The sequence below is a fragment of the Lygodium microphyllum genome, chromosome 20 (assembly GCF_053477565.2).
Source record: "Lygodium microphyllum isolate KBCC chromosome 20, Lygodium_microphyllum_v1.1.10, whole genome shotgun sequence".
Taxonomy (NCBI): domain Eukaryota; kingdom Viridiplantae; phylum Streptophyta; class Polypodiopsida; order Schizaeales; family Lygodiaceae; genus Lygodium; species Lygodium microphyllum.
Genome location: NC_141154.1, coordinates 101,825,407 through 101,850,263, shown reverse-complemented (window position 1 = coordinate 101,850,263; position 24,857 = coordinate 101,825,407). Strand labels below are relative to the sequence as shown.

The 24,857-nt window shown below is 38.1% G+C and overlaps 1 protein-coding gene and 1 long non-coding RNA gene across 3 annotated transcripts; both read left to right on the top strand.

The window, feature by feature from the left end:
- The first annotated feature begins 1,498 nt into the window (after positions 1-1,498).
- Positions 1,499-5,359, top strand: LOC148019177 (uncharacterized). 2 transcript variants are annotated; one of them, XR_015687537.1, is made up of 3 exons: positions 1,499-1,712; positions 1,790-2,010; positions 3,276-5,359. It is a non-coding gene; the product is annotated as an uncharacterized LOC148019177 (long non-coding RNA). The 2 variants fall into 2 exon arrangements; XR_015687536.1 differs by lacking the exon at positions 3,276-5,359 and having other exon boundaries at positions 1,790-3,252.
- Positions 5,360-8,561: 3,202 nt separating this feature from the next.
- On the top strand, positions 8,562-10,804 carry LOC148019176 (ethylene-responsive transcription factor WIN1-like). Its single transcript, XM_087660720.1, has 2 exons — positions 8,562-9,284; positions 9,396-10,804. Exons 1-2 carry the CDS (start codon positions 9,202-9,204, stop codon positions 10,240-10,242), a joined length of 930 nt encoding a protein of 309 aa, XP_087516846.1. The 5' UTR covers positions 8,562-9,201; the 3' UTR covers positions 10,243-10,804.
- Positions 10,805-24,857: the final 14,053 nt, after the last annotated feature.

Below are 24,857 nucleotides of genomic sequence, written 5' to 3'. Positions count from 1 at the left end.
GAGCTAGAAAGAGCGAGAAATTTGCTCAATTAATGATATGATCAAATCATCCAAGGGTATAGGCTTCACCCTCTTTGTGCCTTAAGAAATGTGCAATAACAATGTGAGCATGTTGGTGGAGTTCTTGCTAACAATAAGGTCAACACAAGCTTGCATTTGCTTTGCCTTATGTATTGCACTTCACAAAGCTCTAGGTCCCCTTATGCGAGAAAAACGAAGGAGCATGGTGAAGGGCACAATATGATGAGTGCTCACGAGCCTCACAACCTCCCAAATTGTCATAATGCATGCATCGAAGCTAATGAGGCAACAATATTTTCTTTATTTTTCATTTTCCAACACTCAACTTTTCTATGTAGAGTTTTACATATCTATCTAACCATCATGCTTTTTGACATTGAAACAAAGGCTCTCATGTAAAATTTTGGCTTATATGATACCATCATCAACTCTAACACTCATGCATTGCTATTATGTGTATTTTGATTTCTAGTTACCTTGATATTGTGATGTGCAATAACAAAGATAAGAAGGCAAAGCCATAAAAGAAAAAATATATGCAAAAGTGTCAAACATGAGTTTGAGTTGTTTTGGGTCCAAGAAGGTAGACATGCTCTAAAGATGAGATTGTGCTCATTGTTAATCAATAGCACCTAAAAGTAATATTATTGAATCATTATTTCTATGTCAACTTGAAAAGCTTCTACTTTGGGTCTCACAATGCAAGTTAGTATAAATAATTCTATCATTAATGTAATGCTTTTAGTTGTAGCATGGGGCACTTGTGGAGATGAAAGTGCCCACTCTTCATCCCTTCCACCTTTGGATGTGTCACATGAGAGAGAGAGAGAGAGAGAGAGAGAGAGAGAGAGAGAGAGAGAAGAGGGGGGATGTTTTAGACCATTGCTTGGCATGATCCCTTAAGACCCACGCGTGTCAAACAATGGTGTGTAGTTAAAGGCAAGGGGAGAGAGAGAGAGGAGAAGGAGGGGGGGGAGTTAAAAATAGTATTGTGTTACAGGTACCCTTAAGACCCATGCTTGTGTGGGGTGCTCACATTAGGATAATGAACACCTGCGCTTGCGTATGTAGCACTAGTGTCGGCTTATGAAAAGTGGTTGTATAAAATTTGTGCCAGGTTCAACATGATCATTCTTGTACCCAGAGGAGAGCACAAAAGGTTGTAAGAGAGCATTCATAGCATCCAATGCTCAATTGACGGTGGAGACATCAGCAAGGAACTTAGAAGGACTATGTGTGTCTTAAACGTAGCCATTCATGATTCTATTATGTGTGTCATGGTCATGGTCATGGTCCATGGATTTTTGTATTATGTATGTCGTGGTCATGGATTTGGACGTGGCGCCCTAATGGCGTGCCACACGTACATTTTCTGTACTGATGGATAAGATGGTGAGTGGAACGTGGACGGGAGACTCTTTTCAAGCGGAAACCGTGTTGCAGTGATCAGTCGACGCGGTTTTGAAGGAAAGAGAAGACAAGGGCCAAGGCAGGTAGTCGGAGAGACCAGAGAGACACAGACAGACAGACACACACACACACTCTCTCTCTCTCTCTCTCTGCGTCGGCAGCAATCGCGTCATGATCCGTTCGGTCGTGCTGTAGTAACAGTAGTCTGGACTGTCTGGTGGACTTTTTGTCGATGCATCGAAGGCTGAAGCTCTGCTTCAATCAGTACTCAGAGAAAGCAGGTACGGCGCACGCAAGGCAAGGGCTTTTTGTCACCCTCCTCAACAAAAAGTTAAGCAGTGCACATGTTGCCTTGCAGGCATCACACCAGCTGCCACTTGTACTACTGCGACTGCAAAGTCAGCAGCTATCATGGGTGACGAAACGGGCAACACGCTATACCCCCTGCGGGTTGCCACACCCACCACCACCACCACCACCAGTCCACCCCCACCACCCGACCCGCCCGCGCCTTCACAGCCAGCATCAAATCAATGAATCATTGGGCGGCAATTCTGCAGCTTTGTTGACAAAATAAAGGTTCTTTCATCCTCGTCTCCCTCACTTCTCCATTCCGTACTGCTCTAATTTCTGTTTCTGATTTCTTAGCCAGCAGCCTCATTAAAGAGACCTTTGATACTTGTTTCATCCAACATGATGAGGTGTTATGTAAATTATCACATCTACTTCCTACACTCTAGTTACTACATTAACTAGTATAAACTGTGAAGGGGCTCCGTAACATGGCGCAAAGGCGCTCCAATTTAGTGAAAACTTTGTAAAGCACAAAGTTCTGCACTTGCATGTCCTGGATCGACCGTCACTTGATACGTGTTGAAGTTGTTTATTATAACGACTTTTGGGGCTCTTTATTACAAAAACATTCTCTAACATAGCATCACCTAAATCCCACAACAATTGAGTTATATTTCACCCTTATGAAATGGAAATTTGAGTGTTGATGCTTAAAAGAGGGAGAAAAAAATTGAAAGGGCAAATACATTCAAAAATGTGAGTCTTTTACATCCAAGGAAAGGAAATGCCACATGACTCCAGCAACAATCATGGAAGACTAAGGATACAACCTATCAAAACTAATGGCATAAGGCTAGCTTGTTGTTCCTTCTATCCTCTCTCCATCAATTAAGTATATAACCCTTAAATACAACTAACAGCTTGATGGTAGCTTGTTCATTCTATCCTCATGCCAATGCTTCCAAAAGTTGGCTTATGAGAGTAGCTTGTTCACTCCATCCTCATGCCAATGCTTCCATAAGTTGGCTTACATCTGCATACTATGTTCACGATGAGAGAAGAAGAAGCTAATGCAAAATAAGGCTCCAAATATTAAGTGAGATTTCAAAAATACATGTTCTCATGATAGACAAGCTGCCTATAAATAGGCAAACTAGGGCCACAATTTTTATACAAGTGGCCAAGCCCAAAATGTAGGCACCCAAGAAAGCTTGTCCAACTAATCACAATGGTCACACTTCCAAAAAAGAAATCCACTATCGTACCCTCCATCTAAAGTGCCTAAAACACAAAATGACAAACAATGACAATATCAGAGCTCCTAATGTCCTTGTCTAACTCAAACCAAGAGGCTCAATGGCATCACATGTCTACTCTACCAATACCCCCTCCTAGATCCTAGTTGTGGCAAAAGGCAAAAAACCAATGGTGAAAAAGTTGTTTGTTTGGTTAGGCATTGTAACTTTTCTCCATTACTTGGAAGTCTTACATACATATGTTGATCTTTAATAGTGTCTTAACCCAAAGCCTAACTTTGCACCTTTGTGCAGGTTTCCACTTCACCTTTGGCTCTTATATTCAAGGCTTTAATTATGGATATGATAGCTAAGCTATCTATATCTCCACTATATACTCTTTATGCAAAAAGAAGTTTTAAAATTTGACATATATTGATTGTTTTCAATGGATTGTCCTTAAGTTGATTTAATTTCCTCATATATGAAAGAGCTCACATAATAATAGAGTTTGAGATAACCAAATATTCAAAATAGAAATGACAAAGTGTGACCAAAAAATTTACTAGATATATACAAGAAGTATAACAAAGATGTGTACATGATTTTAAAGTCACTTATTGTTGCTTGTAGTATCTAACGTACTATGTATTATACTATGCATATAATTAATCCTCATCATAAGATTAGTGACTCAAAAGACATCACTAATCATCATCATTATCACCATCTCGCTCCTTATCCTCCTCATCACAACTCTTCTCATGGCTCAACTCTTTAATCTATGCATCACTCCCTTCTTCCCACCCTCTCTGTAACAGCCATCTCATTGCATTGTGTCCCTATACATGGAAAATTCAAAATTAGAATAACTAAAAGCTTTTAATACGTTTGAAAAAAGAATCGACATAACAAATTCTTCATGCCATGATTTCACGTTACTACTGCTATGTGGTTACATCCTCCTCATACAACTATGTCCATATATTGAGTTTTCTATGGCACTGCTTGTAAGCCATCTCATGGCTAGTGGGTATGGGGTGGGTACTTGGCCAACAATGCTCAACTACAAAATGAAAATAACATGAGTATTAGATACAATCAATCCCAAATATTTGTATATAATAACTTATGGAAAATTTTAGATATTGGCAAACTTTTCTTCCTATGTATCAATGCCTCTTGACCCAACATTTGATGGACCAAATCACTCCATTAGGATTCATTACACCTCCCTCTATTGTGGGCTAAAGGCTCCATGCTCCACCCTACTTTAAGCTTCCATCCAATCTTGACCATGACATGCAATAATCAAAATTGGCTTAGAATCCAAGTATTGTTGACCTCCTCTTATTTTCTATTGCTCGATGTTTGACCATGGCCGTTTTGTTAGCAATTGCCTTTCTGATCCTATCTCGAGGCCAATGGTATATGAATCTCATATGCGGGGGATTAGGAAACGTCTCATGCATTACAGCAATGGTTAACTAGAGTATATTCATGTCTTAGTCATTGAAGGATTTAAATAGTTTATGTAGTTTATGCACACTATGGCATGCAACTAGCTCACGACCTCCTTTCCAACAATATTTTGGGGGACCCCACCCTTAGAATTAAGTTTGCAATAGACATCTAGCTAGGATTCTATCGGTCTATCTTCATGTTGCTCATGCTATTGGGATGGCTATGGAGATATGCTCGACCACGATCACCAAAATAACCTCCACAAAATCCTCTATGTCGATGCTTGCACCCATGGTTGCTACTATTGCTACTCTTGTGGGACAACTCCTACGATGGAGATTATGGAGAGATTGCACCTTCTTGAGTGGGAAAAGTTAGTACTATTGGGCTCTCTAGTATTGAAGCAATTGGGGACTGTATGGCCCTTTGCAATCGAGAAGAAAGGAGTGCTCATGTACTCATATAGCTTGGATGCAATGGGAGGATGTTTAAAAGAGGCCTCTATCTCTACCATTGTCCTCTTTCCTCGGGTAAGTTACTCATGAATATATGTGTGCATCACATGGGTTTAAAATAAGGTATTTTTAAAATACTATTTATATACATTTTTTACATACAAAAGGATGTAATATATAAGGGGTTATTTACAAATTGAATAGAAATGGGTTATGTTTTATTCAGGAAAAATTCATATATAAGGATATTTATAAATAGGCCTTGAACACATGTGATGTAGAGAATATACATTAAGTAACTTCCATGGGTCTCTTTCTCTCATCCTTAGGGTTGGGACCTTCAAAGGATGATCTCTACTACATCAATATTTGCATTTAGATCAATAGAAACATCTACTAAAAAACAAAATATAATAAGGTCAGTGGCATAACTTGACATACTATACACATAGACTTATGCATATGATATGATCATTCACACACACATGTGTGTGTGTGTGTGTGTGTGTGTGTGTGTGTGTGTGTGTGTGTGTGTGTGTGTGTGTGTGTGTGTGTGTGTGTGTGTGTGTAGACATATTGGCACACATATACATATAGGCACATGCATATTCTATGCATATATGTGTGCCTATAAAAATGTGTAGCCTATGTGCACATGGATATGCATAATCATAAGCATGTGTACATACACAGGTTGTATATGTGTATCAAATATGCACATACCTAAACTATGCACCAACACTACACAAACACATACATATATATACATATAGGCTCCACAAATGCACATGCATAAGTACATGCTATGTAAAACATATATGTGTAAGCCTATAGATCGCCTAAACATATGCATGTGCTAATGTGCATATATATGCATAGTTCACGAGGATTTCATGAGTATGCATGTCTATATGCACATATATATATGTATATCCATAAGTATATATATCGGCTATGCACATGCATAGACTAAACACAAGCACGCACACGGGGTATACACATGTATATATATAGGCTACAGAAACATGTATGTATATGTCTGTACACACATGCACATGCATATGTACATGTATACATATAGGTATATGCATAACCTATGTGCACGTGCATGTGTATGCACATATCCATGTGTAGTTCAAGACTACATGTGTGCATATATGTATATGTATATGTACTTCATGTGTATACATGCATGCACGCTTAGCCTATTGCACACTAATATGTGCATTTATGTCTACACAAATGCTATGTGCAAGCACACGGATGTGTATGCATAGCCTATACACATGCATGTGTCTATGCATAGCCATAGGCATACATATATGCATAAGCATGACCTAATAATGATTTAATAACTGCTAGAACTTTCGAATCCAACATAGTGTATTTTCCCAAAGAGAAAATTGACTATGTTACCACATTACAATTATAAGCTCCTCTTAACATCTTAATTGCCACAACCTCTAAAACGGCCATACCTTACAGGTTAGGAATTAAATACCAAGACATCCCCATCTAAACACATATAATGTCACACATATTCACTCCACACATCCTCACTTCAGTCCCTAAAATATCCTAATGATGCCAAGTAATGACTCAGATAGTTAAAAATTTCGCAATCATTTACTCCAAAGTCTGAGGTGTATAATGAAAGGAGACTTCCAAATGGTACAATGACTAAAGAAAGGAGTGAGAAAAAAATTTGCTTACTTATGAGAAATTGGATGATACTAAAGAGGGTTGAACTAGAAGCAAAGAAGCAAGCTTAAATCACCTTTTACTCTATGAGATGTCTACATATAATCATTATAAAAGTATAAAATAGAGAAAAATGGCAACAAAATATGTGCTTAAAGGGTAGCATCAATCATTAATATGGTCTACAGATGTTTTATGCTATGATGCATGAAGAACATCATTCATCATTCTACATTTGCCAAATGCTTGCAACAGCTAACATCCTTTTTCTTGCACAATGCATAACTTCTCCTATGTAAATGAGAGAGGAAGTCTTATAGCAAACTAAAAATTGGAAGGTTTTCCAAATAACCTTCAAGCCAATAAATATTTGAGATTCCAAAGAAGGTTCTTCTTATAGTTTGTTAGCAATATCCATGGACATGCTAAAATATTTCATGTTCACTTGTCTTCCACCTTTTTAGTATTTTACCACTTTGATTTACCAATGTAATATAAAAGCATTTCCTTCAGTTTTAGGGGCTATAAACAAAATGTAAGGATGATGATTAAAAACTTATTGACGTCCATCAAAATTCTCCATTGCCCTATTGATTCTAAAACTTGATAGTAGGCCCATAGACAAACACACTAAAGCTCTACACCTTGATTGATGTATAGTTTGACATTTGTGAATTGCAATTACCCATGGACTAGTAAAATATCACATCAGCCTTGAGGACATTCTAGTTTTAAGAAATATAGTTGGACTACCATTGAGGTTCCTAATGGTGTGTCACGAGCTTGTACAACCACCCATTTTGGGGCCTTCAACCAAATGCCAAAATCTATTCTAGGTTTCGTGCGTGCGTGCGTGCGTGCGTGTGTGCGTGTGTGCGTGTGTGTGTGTGTGTGTGTGTGTGTGTGTGTGTGTGTGGTCATGAAAAATATATTGTCACATTGCACTTTTTTTTAACCAAATTAGATTACACCCCCTTTAGTAATCTTCATGTGCCCCCCCTCCCCCTACTAGCTTGGGTCGTCCCTTGTCTCCTCTTCCACTCATTCATTATTTTCCTCATCATTCATGTATCCATGGCTTCACACCAACATCTGTAGCCATTCACACAAATCCCACATCAAGAGTTGCATGGAAAATATTTAACAAAGTCTTACAAATAAGCCTTGCTTCTAGTGACTCATTTTTGTGATGTCTTACCTTAAAAAAGCATCCAAACCTAAATAGACTTGTTCCATTTCATTAAATCAAGAGCCTTGTCTCATTTCATTAGATCTAAAAGCACACATAGGTTAGTATTGTTTGCATGATTTCAATTAAGATTGAGAAAGAGAAAGAGCCAATTAAAAAAAGAAGTTCAAAGAAAAAGTATTTTGACTTATTTTATTTGATAAGTGTGGTGAAGCTTCTTTTAGAAGATTTTTTGAGCCAACTTAAATTTTGAATGTTGCTTTTGATTTTCAAAAAATAATCAATCAAAAAATTGCCCACTAAAACCATCCATATTGCACTTCTCTCAACTCTTATAGACTTGTGAAGCTTGGCCTTGTTTGGTAAAATGGTGGCTTGTAAAATGTTTTGCAATTGGTTTTCAAAAGACCTTTGTGCTTGAATACGACACTAGCCACAAGCTTGATAGTGATAACTTTTTGAGATATTTTCATGCATAATGTTAAAGGTATTGGTGTTCTCTAATGAGTATATGCATTTGAGATTAGTTATGTGAGCAACTCCATAATAGTGGCTTTGTTTTAGATAGGTGCTATCCTTCATCTATAATCATAGAAGTCTAAACGGTGGATATAGTTATTCATGGATTGCTATGTGCTTATTGCTTACTTAGTTTATTTTGGTGGACATGTCTAAAGTTAAACCTTATGCAATTCATTGAGCTCATAATTTTGATGAATCTTGCACCTTGCAGTGTAGGCTACTGATTTTTATTGAAGACTTGCCAATACCTATTTTTTATTGAAGACTTGCCAATACCTATTCTAGGAAAAGGATAGCTATTATAATGTCTTCACACCACTATATCTACAAGAGAGCAAAGGTAGTCTTCAATTTCATAATCAACAATGACCATTACTTCTCCAATAATACCAATATTTATAGCAAGAGTGACTAGAAGTAGTCTTTAGCTAGTTTGGAAGTGTTGCTTAAGCCCAATCCTATGGTGGCCGATTGGAAGCAATTCTCTTGCTAGATTTTGTAGGAGGAAGCTTTTGTCATTGAGTTGGACTTGCAATTGTGTGGGTAAATACATGCAACGATAGCATATGCAAGGTGTCCGGAGTTAGTGAGCTATATTAGCAGCCTAGGTGGACATTGTGAAGTACTTGGACCATTTGTAAGGATCTATCATCTACATTGAAAAAAGTCACAGCTGTAGGTGGACATTGTGAAGTACTTGGAACATTTGTAAGGATCTATCATCTACATTAACAAAAGTCACAGCTGTACATTGACATGTCTGTATGTAGATGCGTGTAAAATCACGTCCTTGTCACCTTGGTTCTAACTTCTCATATATATTTGTGTATGCAGTATAAAGTCTTGTATGTTTCCATTCTGGTCGCCTTTTGTTTGAGAGAGAGTGTGTGAGTGAGTGAGTGAGTGAGTGATGGGCCGACCTCAAAGACGCTTCAAAGGTGTTCGTCAGCGGCACTGGGGCTCCTGGGTCTCAGAGATTCGCCACCCAACATCGTAAGCATCTCTCTCTCTCTCTCTCTCTCTCTCTCTCTCTCTCTCTCTCTGTCTGTGCGCGCTCGCGTGTCTAAATAAGATCGATCGGCCTGTGGCTGTTTCTCCTCACAGGAAATGTAGAGTCTGGCTTGGGACCTTTGGGACAGCCGAGGACGCTGCCAGAGCCTATGATGAGGCCGCCCTTCTCATGTGCGGGCCCGAGGCCATAACCAATTTTCCCCCGCACGACTGCAGCCTACACGGCCGCACCAGCACGTGCTCATCCTCCGCTAATTCTTTGCTGTCAGCATCTCTCATTGCAAAGCTCCAGAACTTCATCCACTTCCAACCAGCAAAACCAACAATATTAGCACAGGCAGTTGCAGTCGCAGACTTAGCAGCTGCTGATCAGCCCCCACCAACATCCATGATGAGAGCTGGCGGCTGCCCTCTCGTAAGCTCCAACCATCAGTCTCTGACATGCCTGAGGCTAGACCCCGAGCAGTCAGGTGTCGGCGTGTGGCAGAAGAAAGGAGGGGCTGATAGTTCTGACATCAAAACCAAATGGGTTATGAAGCTGCAGATCGAGAATTACAAACAGAAGACGGAGAACAAGACGAATACGATGGGTGCAGCTCATTCTCTGCTAATTGGACCCGAATTAGCGCAGGCCACCACGGGACTTGCACAAAGCAATGTCGGTGAGGAGGATTTCAGTGATGAAGACGCCATAGCCAAGCAGATGATTGAGGAGCTCCTACACGACAGCACATCCCCGAATCATTGCATTCCATCCCCCAATTCCCTGCACAACTCACCTTCTCTTCCCCCCTCCCCCTCCCCCTCCCCTTCCCCTTCCCCTTCCCCTTACTCCTCCTCCTCCTCCCACTCCTCTTGTCACATGGGTAATTATCACACATCCATTCATGACTTGTGGAGTTCAAACCAGTTACTAGATCAACGTTGGGACCCTTGGTAACTCCATTAATCAATAAATTTTAGCAACCCCACGGAACTATTACGCGTGCCAGTTTTCCTGCAACAGCTCAATTTATAGCATGCATTTGGGCTAGACATGAGGTGAACTCTTATTGGAGTATTTGGGAATTGCTCAATGCAACAAGTTACTCCAAATGGTAGCTCTTTAAATCCAATTCGTCTGGTGTCCCTTGCAAGTTTCAACTCTTCTACAAGCTCTAAAACCTCTCATATGACAAGCTACAAAGGGAACGTATGGTTATTTGGGGAAGGACATTTTTGAACACTCTAGTAAAGGAGGAGTATTGGGCTGTTCATTTGATCACTTTTCAAATATCCCACCACTTTAGCTAGTGGATTGGTCCCTCCTCAAATTGTGGCCTTGTGTTGTGGCTTGTACTCAACTACATGTTGGCGATTGGAGTGAAATAATTACCTTTCCAATATAAGTGTCAAAGTGGCTTAGATATATCCTTTTGTAGGGAATGATGTATCTTAGACAAACTTGAATGATTTGAAATAACACACACACACGCGTACACGTGCACGCACGCACACACAATGTTGGTGATTGGAGCGAAATAACTACGTTTCCAATATAAGTGTCAAAGTGGCTTAGATATATCTTTTTGTAGAGAATGTTATATCTTAGACAAACTTGAATGATTTGAAATAACACACGCACATGCACACACACACACACACATGTATTGACCTTTATTAGAGGATGAAATGATCAATAAGATTGAATGATGGCCTACAACTAGTCCCTAATATATTGCACCATGTAGAAAAAAATTGTTGCCAGAGAGACAAGACTACTCCTTGCAAGGATCTTTATAACAAAGAACTCATCATTAAAAGTGTTCAAAGACTAGTACATACATTAGGGTCAAAAACGCTTCAAAAAATGCACTTGTACGAGAATGATTAAGATGCTAATTAGTTGAGATTTTGAAAGAATGAAACCACCAAATTTGGTTGCTCATATGTGATTAATGAGAGAATATTGAATTCATTGAAGAGCTCAGCCATTAATTGTCCCTCATTTTAAATTTATGTCAGGGTCTCCTTTTCAGCCGTTTTGGTCTTGGAACTTGGGAGAATTTGTATTTTCGAGAAATGTCCACATATATCGCATTTGTGCTCTCCCAGGTCTTCTTTTCACACGCTCTTTCTCCATTCTCTTTCGCCATTCTCTTCTTTGTGCTCACTTTCTTATCATTGTTAGATTCATTGTCGTTGATATGCTAAAATGTTTAGCAATACCTTTGCAATTAATACAGATGCGAGTGCATGCAAGTACAAACTTACCATCCAACTAGATCCAATTTATTCATCTTGGAGAAGTATACATCATCGAGTACTAACAGATGAGATGGAGGCCAACAAATTGTGAACTCAAGGAAAGAAACATATGGATTTGTGGGTGGATGGAAATATTTATCCCAAGGATCCTTCAACATATAAACCTCCTAATTTTTTAAATATTCATGACTATGTGAGATATGTGGGGGGAAGGTTATAATGGGATACTTGGCTATTGTAAAAGGTTATACTCTACATCTTACACATACATGGCTCAAATGAATGAAATGAAAAAAAAATTATTTATTACACAGACAAGCATTTGTGAGCTTACAAATAAGATTAACGTTCTGAAAAATGCTAATAAGTCATTACAAAACAAGCTAGCATACTTAAAGAAAACTCCAATAGGATTTAAGAGAGAAAGAGACCATTAAAAAATATAACTAGCTTGTGTAAGAGAGTAAAGAAAAGAAAATTAAATGTCTCTGACATATCGTGCATTAATATTCGACTCGAACATAATATTAGTGAGTTTAGGAATCTCCCAATTCCCATTTTTTGAATTCTAAAAAGGTGGCACCCAGATAACATGCCCATAAGTTTCTCAAAGCCATATGATGTGACCTATCATTGAAAATTTCTTGAAAAATGGAATCTATTGAGCTATAGAGCGCTCAACTTGGAGTTGTAGTGTTCAAGTTATGACAAATCCAAAGATTTGGTCACGTGTCCCAAACTTATGGGAAATTTCCATATTCCCCAATATGATGTTCTGAGAAAGTGAGGAGAGAATCAATGTCACTAAATTGATTGCTTATTATGCATTCTCTATTTAAACAAAATTTATGTCAATAAATTAATGACTCACTTTTCTCTAAGTGTTAATGATGATCTAGCATGCCCATTAATTGCCATCATTTGGAAAGCTCTAAGGGAGACAAAAAAAGAAGCAGCAAAGAAGACCTTGGAGCCATCACCATCTCTCTCACTTGCACATGTATGTTGAAAACATATCCTTTGTGTTGCATCAAATCCTCCTCTTCACATCTATCTATGCTAGATCAGCCCCAAATATACTCTAATACCTCATAGTCTAGTGATACAAATGTGTATGTATGTATTGATTGTGGATATATTCTCTCTCTGCGCTAGCATAATATTCACCATATATATTTTAAGTATATAAGAAAGTTGAGCATGTATCTCGGATATTATAACAGTGGTATCAAAGCAGGTCTCTTTGCTTTTCTCAAAGTAAAGGCGATCCTTGCAAGAAGAAGGTAAAGATGGTAACTAATGAAGTGCCTACAAGTGAGCAATTACAGGCTCAATTGACAGAGTATCGTAGCTTGTTGGAAATTCTCGAAGTACGTCAATTGATTGACAGCTTAAGGGCAAGGGAAAAAGCTACTTATGAAGGACCGAATCCTCCAAAAGATGGTGATACTGGAGGAAACACCATTACACCAATTGATGGTGAAGGTGCAAAGCATCCAATTGCTGAGAAGCTTCCTGAAAGGAAGAAGGACTCTTAGGTCAAGAAGAGTAAAAAGACCTCACCTCGAGTGAGGCGGATAAGGAGGGAGTCATCTCCCTCAACAGCCAACTACTCCCCTGATTACTCAAGTTCCTCCTCCTCCTCATCAACTTCTAGTTTCTACTCTCTTGGTTCTAAGTCTCATGCAATCCACAAATGGACAAAGAGGGACCATAAGAGGAGAAAGCTTAAGAAGACTGCTGGGGATAAGGACATAAAGTTTAACTCTTACTCTGGTAAAAGAGATCCTACTAAGGCATTAGCCTTTCTCAGGCAATTTGAAGTTGCTTTTTTTAATGGCAATTTCTCAGAAAAGTCCAAGTTCAAGCATGTAGGCATGCACTTGAAAGACACCGCTAGTAATTGGTCATTGACTCTCATTTTGGAGGGAAGGAAACCCACAACTTGGGAAAAGTTCAAGGAGAAGTTTTATGCTCAAATCTTGCCTCTTGATTTTGAGAATGATGTCAAGGAGTGGAATTGGCTAGGCCAGAAAGAGCATGAGAAGGTCACTAGTTATGTGGATAAGTTTTGGTCTACTCTTCTCAAGGTTACTCCTTTCATGGAGATCATCGATGAAGAGAAGAAAATGAAGGTTGAAGCTAGCCTACTTCCTCATTTACACAAAACCATGAAGGTGTATCCACATGAAACCTTATCTCGCATGATGGAGTCTACCATCATAGCTAAAAGTTTACATACACCTGGTACTTCTCGAAAGTTGGAGATGAGTTATTATAGAGCTAGACAATAGCAGCTCTATGATCAACCAAGAGATAGGACTAATCAAAGAAGACCTATCTTTACCCATGACCAATATTCAATGCGAGAGGGTAACAAGAAGAAGCGCAAGTATCTCTCACCCTCTAAGATACAAAAGTACAAAGAGAAAGGAAGGTGTTTTCTTTGTGGTGAGTTAGGGCATATGAAGCTTGATTGTCCTCATAAAAGGAAGGAAGAAAATGTGATTAAAGATCCTCCTCCGCCATCCTCGAATTCTATTCTGGATGTGCAAGCTAATACTAATTCAAATGAGAAGAAAAGACAACTCGTAAAGGGTTGGGGAACACTCAACAATCAACGAGTTTTGATACTCTTTGATCGAGGGTCCACAGATAATTTTGTCTCAGCAGATTCTGTTGAAAGGCTACAAGTTCCATCAGATCGATTGGAAACACCAATTGGATCAGGTTCGGCATTTGAAGGACTTACAATCAATTCTACTCCTATCCAGGGGAAGTTGAATCTTAGAATTGGGGATTACCGTGACCAAGAATTTTTTCTACTTGCACCCATTGGTAACTGTGATGTTATTACAAGATTAGACCTCTTCTTGATTTTGTTAAGAAGACCCTTGCATTTCAATTCAAGGGTTGGAACATAGTATGCATTGCTGATGCTAGAGATTGGCATGTGCCAATGGTTAGTCAAGTTAGCATTTCTAAAGAAATGAATAAAGCTACTTCTCCGTACATGATTTTTGTGAGAGAGTCAAAAGAAGCTAATAATTCAAGGGCACTTGATGCCTCTAATGAACACACAACACCAACTAATGCTTCTAAGTCTCAAACTTTAAAATAACCCCTCTCTTTAATTGATCAAGCCAGACATGATTTTGCTAAACAATATGAAGATTGTTTTAGTGATTCACTCCCAGGAGAGTTACCTCCTAAGCCCCCGAAAGATCAAACAATTGATCTTATCCTAGGCAGTTCACCACCTAGCCAACCGCTTTACTATGTAAGTGCAAGGCAGCAAGAGGAGATCCTAAAACAAGTAAACAAATTGTTGGAAAAAGGGTTAGTTTGACCTCGCTCTTCTCCATACTGCTCTCTAGTCTTACTTGTTCAAAAGATAGATGGTTCTTTCCGTATGGGCATAAACTATAGATCTTTGAACAAGATCACAATTAAGAATCATTTTCCTATCCCAAGGATAGATGATATCTTGGATAAGTTGCAAAGGGCTAGTATCTTTAGTTGCATTGATCTCAAGAGCGTCTATCACCAGATATGAATAATGTTCATAAAATAGCTTTTTGTACAACATTTGGACTATATGAGTTTTTAGTCATGCCATTTGGTTTGACTAATGCACCCGCCACATTCAATCGAATGATGGAGATAATTTTCAGACCTCACTCAAAGTTCATAAGTGTCTTCTTTGATGACATTCTAATATTTTCATGGTTTGAAGAAGAGCATAGAAAACATCTATCTATTGTTTTTCAAGAACTTCGCAAGCATAGACTACAAGTCAATGCTAAGAAGAGTGAATTCTTCCTTTCCAAAATTCATTACTTGGGCCATATTGTTTCTCACAATTTAGTGAGAATGGATCTTGAGAAGATTCGAGCCATTGTTGATTGGTCTACGTCTGCTTCTGTACATGAAGTTAGAAGTTTCTTGGCCCTATGTTCATACTATAGGAGGTTCATACAAGGTTTTGCGTATGTTCCATCTCCTCTACATGACCTTACTAAGAAGCGAATGCCTTTTAGTTGGGGATCAAGGCAACTACAAGCTTTCGAAAGAATTAGGTTTCTTGTGACTCAAGAACCATTTCCCATAGTTTCGGATCTTCAGAAACCTTTTGAAGTTCACTGCGATGCTTCTGGGGATTGCGTTGGAGCTGTGCTTAACCAAGAGCATCATGCAATAGCATTTGAACCGACGCCTCAAGGATCATGAGCTACATGCTCCAGTATATGAGAAATAGCTTATGGCAGTGGTACATGCTCTTCAAGTATGGAAACACTATTTCCTTGACGCAGATTTTGTTATTAAAATAGATCACCAAAGTCTAAGAGACTTCCTCACTCATAAGAAGCTCTCAGAGAAACAGATGCGTTGGGCAAATTTCTTATCTATGTTTCATTTTTAAATCCTTCATACATCTAGAACTAAGAATGTGGTAGCAGATACTCTATCACAACGACCTCAAGTGAATGCAATCACAATTGTTTACCATAACAAGTTCATGGATTTACCCAAAATGTATGCAACTGATTCCAACTTCTCAACCATATGGGATCAGCTTAGTCAATTACACCTTACTCAATTCAAGATGCTTATTTGTATCATCGTCAAGCAATTTGCATAGCATTACCATTGTGACACAAGGTAATGGATGAAGCACATGCATCTCCATATGCCGGACATAGGGATATTCCACCCACTACTCAAGCATTGAAAAGATATTTCTTTTGACCCACTCTTAGAGTTGACATTGAAAGATATGTCCATGGGTGCAAGATATGCCAAAAAGTAAAGTACGATAACAATAAACCACCTAGTCTACTGAATTACCTATTCCCAATGAGCCTTGGGAAAGTATACCCATGGACTTTATCATGGAGCTTCCTTGCACACATGCAAGCAATGATGCAATCTGGACTATCATTGATAGATTCAGTAAGCAAGCTCACTTTATACCTGTGCGAAAGACAATCAAAGCTGATCATATGGCTAAGCTATTTATTACTCATATTTTCAAGCATCATGGCATGCCTAAGTCCATTATAAGTGATTGAGATCCCCCCATGACTAGCCTCTTTTGGCAAGCTCTCTTCGGGAACCTCAAGACAAAGTTGAAGTTTTCATCCTCTTATCATCCTCAAATGGATGGGTAGAGTGAAAGTGCTAATTCTACTGTTCTGGACCTTTTGAAATCCTATGTCTCTGATAATCAAAGAGAATGGGAAAAGTATTTGCCTTTAGTAGAGTTTGCATATAATAATACGGTGCACTCTAGTACTGGTAAGGCACCCTTTGAGATCATCTATGGTAAGCCTCATTTACCACCCATTCTTCTTACGAAGGATAAGATCCTTGCAGCAGATGAATTTGTTAGAGACATTGATACAACTTTCACTCAAGTAAAAGCTACTATATCCAAAGGACACAAGAGAAGCATAAACGCAAAGCTAATAAGCATCATTGTAAGTTAGATCTCAAGTTGGGACAATATGTTCTTCTTAATTTTGAGAAGGCTTGCTTGAAGAAGAAGAAATGTCAAAAGGGTAAAGTGGTTAAGCTTTCTAATCGCTATTATGGCCCTTTCAAGATCACACATAAGATAAACGATGTGACTTTTTGTTTGGATCTACCAAGTCATTGGAACATTCATAATGCTTTCCATATAAATTTGCTACGTCCCTATACTGGAGAACCTCCAATGGAACCAATCAAGGAAGATTTACCTAACATAGAATAAATAGAAGAGTTCCTTGTGTTTGAAGAATTTTACACCATCGGTACAATACACTAAGGTCAGATAAGATATTACATAAGTATCTGGTTAAGTTTAAGAATTATCTCCCATTGGATGCTTAGTTTATGATTGAGAGAGAACTACAAGACTTTCCAGATCTTCTTAAGGACTATGTATCCCCTCTACAGTTGAGGTCAGCTGTTTAGAAGCCAAAGGTATGTCACTAAATTGATTGCTTATTACACATTCTCTATTTAAATAAATTTATGTCAATAAATTAATGACTCACTTTTTTTAAAGTGTTAATGATGATCTAGCATGGCTATGAGACCATTTAGAGACCAGTATTCCTAGTGCATCACTTAATGGGGTGATCATAGCACTATGACGGGGATATCTGGTACAAGTTATGAAGGGGAAAATAAGTGTCTATCTGCCAAGTGTAAGAGTGTACACAAGAACCAAGGAGTTACACATAAATGAAGATGGATTAAGTTCTAAGAAGAGGAAGTACATTAGCATTGTGTATACGCATTTATGTGTGCATTCGGGGACACCTGGGAACGTTTACTTGTGTGTAATGAGCATTGCATTCATTTGGGGTCATCCTCTCCCCTATAAGTCAAGGTTTAAGGTCTTTTCTTTCATTAAGAAAGACGAGAGAGGGAATTCTCTCACTAAGAAAGACAAGAGATGTGATCCTCTTGAAGTGAGGAGAGAAGTTATTTTCTCTTTCTAAGGTCTAAAATGACACAAGCTTTTATTTGGAATTCAATCTTAAGGTTGAGGCCCAATGCAATTTTATGAACGCTCCTTAAGGTGGTTGCATAGACCACAAGTTAAAAGTACATTTTAAAAAGTTGTTAAGAAAAAAAAAACATGATGAATGCATTTTTAAAATATCTCGCGATAGAAAGACGATCTCTAAAAACGGCACACGTGCATTATCGAAAACAACAAGATCTACAACTTTCGTGTTGGATGTTTTTTCATCCGAATAATACACAGAGAGATATCTCAAAATTGGTGGTGCTGAGTAGGTCCTGGAATAGCCACATCTTGCATGAAGATCAACTCAAGTCTCTCTCCAAGAAGAGAAGCTCTTGAAAGCCTATACAAGAGGAGGCTTTCCTTGGGTGTGAGAGAGGTGGGAGGAAGCATCACTTTGCATGCATCTAAGAGGAGAAGAGAAGGTGTCAGTGCTACAGAAGCTCTACTGAAATCAAGTGTTGCAGAAGCTCTGCTGAAACCAAGTTCCAAGAGGAGAAGAGAAGGTGCAAGTGTTGCGGAAGCTCTACTGAAATCAAGTGCCAAGAGGAGAGCCCTACACATATTGTGTAGGAGAGAAGGAGACTCAAGAAGGATCAAAATGTGCCAACTTCCAAGTTGTACAAGTGTTAGCTAGTTGTATACCATGCAAGGAATCGTGATATTGTTTCCAAGATCTACAAGTAAGAACTTGTTTATGTGTAATGGAGGAGCTTTCTCCTTGTCAATAATATAACTCCACAAGGGAGGGGGGACTGGCCCATCTTCTAGTCCCTAGCATGTTGTCAATTTTTCTATCTCTCTCTCTACATCTTTCTTTTCTCTCATATGTTCTCTCTCTGCGCCAGCATAATATTCACCATATATATTTTAAGTATATAAGAAAGTCGAGTGTGTATCTCAGATATTATAACAATTAGTCTTTTAAAAGAGACCATGAATAAGAATGATATTTTGAGGATTCTTAAGTTACCTCAGAATATGGATTTGAGAGGCCCAACTCTCAAAGAATTGGTCAAGGACTTAAAGGACATAGTTAAACCAAACGAAATTGTAGAGACGTGTGATACTATGGGCATTAGTCGAAAAGGTTATCATGCTATCTCAAGATTATGGTTTAAATATCTAAAATGTAATAGAATAACTGCATTTGGGTTACCTTTAGTCCTTAGAGTATCAGTTGTAATGACTGCCATGAATCGTAAGATTCCACTAGTTTTTGGGGAATACATGCATATTGAAGTGTCTATGCCATATGAAAAGACAAAAAGAAAATCTAGTTTTTAATACAATATGTTTAGCAATATATGGGTTGATCTATGAAGAGTGTAGATTGCAATGCATTAGGGCCAAAAACATTTCAAAATGGCACTCGTAAAAAAATGATTAAGTTGCTAATTAAAGGAGGTTTAGAAGAAAAAACCCTCCAAATTTGGATGCCTAAACCTAATTAATGAGAGAATGTATGATTAATTTAAGAGGTCAAGTATTAAATATCTTCAATCTTTAATGGACATTAAGTGTCACCTTTTCAGTCTTATTCTCTTGGAAATCGCAAAACCTTGTATTTTTAAATTTTCGCACCAAAAGACACCGCTCGTTTGTTCCTCGACGTTCATTTTTTGCACCTCTCTTTTATGTGGTTCTATTTCCTTCTCTATGATATTGTTGCCCCATTTAGGGTTCCCTACCAAAATGTTTACTAATACCTCTTCTAGCAATACAAGCGTAGCCCCACCACACAAGTATAAACTTACTATTCAATTAGATCCTGTCTATTCATCTTGGAGGAGCATACACCATCAAGCATTGTTGGACAAGGATGAAGCTAACAGGTTGCGATTACAAGGAAATAAGCATGTAGACTTATGCATGGATGGAAATGTTTATCCTTCAGACCCTTCTATAGGTAAACATCCTCCTTTTTACAATATTCACAACTTCATAAGGTATGTTGGAGATGGTTGTGATGGGATGCTTGGCTATTGCATGAGGTTATATTCTGAATCTTTTACATTTAGAGAACAAATGAATGAAATGAAGGAAGCATTAACATTGGCACAAAAAACTATTTCTGAGCTAACGGACAAGGTTGATAATCTAGAAAACTCTAACCAATCATTGGAAGAAAAATTATTGCACTTGAAAGAAACTCCAATAGAATTTAGATAGAGAAAAAGACCACTTAAAAATATAATGGACTTGTGTAGTCGGGTGAAGAAAAGGAGACTAAATCTTGCAAAGATATGTGTCTTTAATATTTCAGGTATTAATATTCGAGAGAATGATGAGAGGATTAAGCTTATTAAAGAAACCATGACAAAGAAGGATATTATAAGGATTCTTAAATCACCTGAAAATGTAGACTTGAGAAGCCAAACTCTGAAAGAGTTAGTGAAAGATTTAAAAGGAACAATTAAACCAAATGAAATAGTGGAGACATGTGACAGTATGGATATCAGTCATAGAGGTTATCGTGCTCTCTCTAAATTGTGGTTTATAAATCTTAAATGTCATAGAATAAGTGCGTTTGGTTTGCCTCGACCTCTTGCAGTTTCAATTGCTAAGACAACTATGAATCGTAGGATTCTAGATATTTTCGGGGAGTATATCCATATAGAAGGATCTATGCCCTATGAAAAACATAAAACAAAGGTCCTTTTTGAATACAACACATTTAATAATATTTGGATTGATCTTTAAATAGTCCAAATTGCAATGGTCCATATGTATAAATTTACTATCCAAGAATGTGGTGGTATTTTGAAGTTCACACTAAAATTGGATGAAGCACAGATTCAAAAGGGACAAAAGATGGAAAGAGTCAGCATTTGCAACATGAACAAGGCATTGGATTACAGGACCGGCAGGGAGCAAGAACAACAATTTAAGACACAATCCGAGATGGAGCTTTGGTGGATTGGTGCGGCCCAAGAACTAACTGAAAGTCATGAAATCTTGAAATGGTTATTCTCTCGTACATGTATTCTTGATATTATAAAGTCTCAAAGTGAAGGTGAAATGTTGATAGTCGATGGTGTTGGTAGTTTTAATGTTGAATGCCATATGAGTGCTGACTTAAAAAGTATCAATTGTATGCTTGAAGTAAGTAATGGGGCCAATGCAAAATATCCTTGTATTTATTGCATGGAGAGTTTGGGATCCAAATAATGGAGTACTTTGCGGCCAGCAAGAAGAGCCCCGACTCGAAACTCTATAGATTTGAGCAAGTTCAAAAACGTGGATGGCTTGTGGGATCCTATTCTCTCAATCTCTCTAAGGAATGTTCATATTTGTACATTACATGTAGAGATTAGAATAATTGATAAGTTGCTTAGATTGCATCTTGACTATGCATATTCAATAAAACCAATATCTTTGTCAGATGACTGCATTGATAAATGTGAGGCTTTACTGTCGAAAATGGGTTTGCATGGAGGTCAAGTTCACCTGAGAAAGGATCCAATAGCCTCAGGGAAAACAAGAGAGGTCTTAGAAGACGTCTCTATGGGGGATGCAAAAGCTAGATGATTTTTAAGAAATCATACTGGTAAACAAATGAAAGCATTGTGGGAGTGCTGAAGAGAATTGTGTGGAATCACAACAAATGTGGCTAGCACACCACGAATTGCATTCCTATGAATGGAGGTTTGGAGATAGCTTGGCATATTTTTAAAAATGCTCAAGGAACAAAAGATAACATCTAACTATTCAGAAGAGTACAAACGTTCAATTGTGAATCTTGTTCAAGCAATTAAGGAAACTTGAGGAGAAAATGATATTACTTTCTACTTGGTAAGATAGACATAAATCTGAACCTTTCTGCTTTGAAAACAAGTTTTAATGATTTAAACTGATTATTGCTTGTTGGGTTGTCATGGCATATTATTCTTATTCATGGGCCTTATTTTGTGGAAGAGCAAGGACCCCTAGCAACTTACAATAGCCAAGGTATGGAGAAATCTCACTACCAAGCACGTATGTGTTTCTTTCGGAGCACTAGACATGGAGAAGGAGCAACAAAAACCAATGCCTTTCAGGAGTTATTCAATTGGTTTTTTTGAAGACAACTTCAAAGATGGAGAACATAATAAATGCAATGGAATCTAAAATACCAATACTATTTTCAAAGTATTATATATGTGGCTAGCTTTTAAGAGCCTTTACACCCTTGTCCTCCTCAGGCATTTTTTCTCTATAACATAAAAACTTTCTTCTCTTGTATCTAGCTATGGATTTGATATCTGTTTTGTTTGCTGCTAAAAACATAAGATGAGTATGCAAGGAAGTATCCAGTCCTAGAGAGGCAAAGAAGCTGGGACCATAACCAAATATTCGAATGGTTGATGTCTTTTCCAAAACCATAACTTTGTGCGCATTGTACTGCAAACCTAAGTATCCAAGAATCATTGTAAGTGCTTTAACACAGACATATGGCTATGAGGCCTCCTCTAAGAAAGTGCTATGCAAAACCAACAGAATATTGGGATCAATCCTCAATATGTAATGCCCAAGTGCAACATCCTTTAGGGAACTACCACCAACTCTCGATCCTTTGGCTCTTCCCAAGAAATTATCCTCATTTGCAATCTCCAACTGTAAAAGCAACAGTTAGAATGAAAAAAATAAAAATATGTATGCGGTTCCACAAAAACAAAAGAATGCATTACCATTTGATTTTCATCACTCTCAAGTTTGCTTGGATTCCATAAGCTAATTGATGTCTCCTTGATATCCTTAAGCTCCTTTACATATTCTAACTCCTCCCTTCTGAATTTGGAGATTCCAAGCTTCTCTTGAAATTGGTCAAACTCTTTATCAGCAGCCTATAACTCTCTCTCAGCATCTTTAACCTTACTTAAACATAGGGAAAAAGCATTTGATGCATCTATAAACTTATCATCAGACATTTGAGTATCTTATTTAAGTAAGTCCTCCCTGGACTCATTTTCAACATTCACTATGCCTTTTGCATCTATAGATGCCTCTACAATAACTGCAAGTAATAATCTTCTCTCGAATTGAAAAGAATTACTTGAGGAGTGATGAATGAAATTTGGTATGGCAGCCTCTATACTATGCCAAACTCCCTTCTGCCACAAAGTGAATGAGATAAGGGCATCACCTAGTCATGGAAGAGCAGACTAGGATGCTATGCAAGAGGGAGAGGAGCTTGTGAGGGAGAAGAGAGGAAAACTAAGAGAGAGAGAGAGAGAGAGAGAGAGAGAGAGAGAGAGAGAGAGAGAGAGAGAGAGAGCTACAAAAAATAGATGAATCAATAAAACTTAAGAGGACACAATAGGTGGAGAACCCTCAAGACATAAACCAATATGCACAATATGGATACCAATAGCATGGGCTTATTACACTATAGAGCATGCATAAGCTATAGTAAGGGAATGAATTGCATGAGCTCATGAGAGAAAATGGAGAATGCTCAATAGGATTGAAGAAGGCCTCTTGGCTCTCTCTTGCAAATTACAAAGAAGAAAGCCTCTTTATATAAGCCTTGAGGGTGTTTAGGGAGGAGGTTAAGATAGAATAGGAATTAACACCACCAAAGATGCATTAAGGCGGTTCCACCAATGTGGAAGCTCCATCTAGATGTTTTGTTGACCAATTTTGTACTTAATCAAGTTCCATCATAGGTGAGTTGTCTCCATTCTCCCCCCCCATAGCTTGAGTCCAAGAGCTCTCCTATAAAAAAATATAGAGAATCTTCATCAAATAAGATCATATCTAGCAATAATGGAGAGAAAGTTGTGAGAATTCATACATTACTACTACAATTAAGGATGATTTGAGGGTGATTTAGGAGGGGAATTCTAATGGTTTATTAGCTTGAGAGAGAGGAGAAGAGAGGGGAAAGGGTTGGGAGTCTAATGAATGATGTTTTATGGAAGTGTTAAGTGTGGGAAAGAAAGTGTGGATGTGTATAAAATTGGGAGGTGGTCTCCACCACAGTTGAAAAAAGTTTACGTCCACCATTTTGGCCATATCTCCCGACTCGTAGCTCCAAAAAATTATAAAAAATACCAGCCGAAACTTCAGCTCACACGCTACAACTTTCATGTCAAAAAGTTTTTTTTGGATCTGAGTGGAAGTATTTTTAAAAAATCTTACAAAATCATGTGCCTGATTTTTCATCCACTAAGGCTTCCAAGAAGGGTCCCATTTGTTTGAATTATCATAAGGATCCAAAGCCATGACATTATGAGCCTCACATGCCCTTTGGATGGCTCCAAATCCATTTCATGTCTTTTATTTTCACATTTCACATTTTTTCTTTACATTCCTCCATTGATATTTACTCTTCACCTCCCCCCCTTAGTAAACCGATCCACGAAATATTTCCATCCAATGTTTTCTTGGATTTCCCAAGAGGTTGTTCCCACCCTCTTCTTTATTTCAAACCTCCAAATGTACAAAAAATCAACAAAGTGTTAGACAAATATTTTTTTGTGATTTTCTCGGATCATATAGCCCCCCCAACCTGGCTAGAGGTATTTATGCCTCTAGACACTCTTTGGTATCTTGAGTTGACCCCACCCTGATGTGATAGGGTTTTAAGCACCATCCATTTACCCTCATCTTGTGCACTTTTCCCAAAATGTCTTGAAGTTTGTAGAAGCCATTGTTGAATTTTTTTGTGACCCAAAACGGTCCCTCCCACTGGTAGAGAAACTTGCCATCCTTTCTTTTATCAAAGCGATTGTCATATCGAAGCACTAAAGATCCCTCCTTAATGTTTTTATCTGTTAGCTTCTTGTTGAACTTTTCTCTACGCT

Coding starts and splice junctions, on each gene's coding strand:
- LOC148019176 (XM_087660720.1), top strand. CDS start 9,202: ATGGGCCGACCTCAAAGACGCTTCAAAGGTGTTCGTCAGCGGCACTGG. Junction 9,285..9,395: donor GAGATTCGCCACCCAACATC/GTAAGCATCTCT, acceptor TTCTCCTCACAG/GAAATGTAGAGTCTGGCTTG.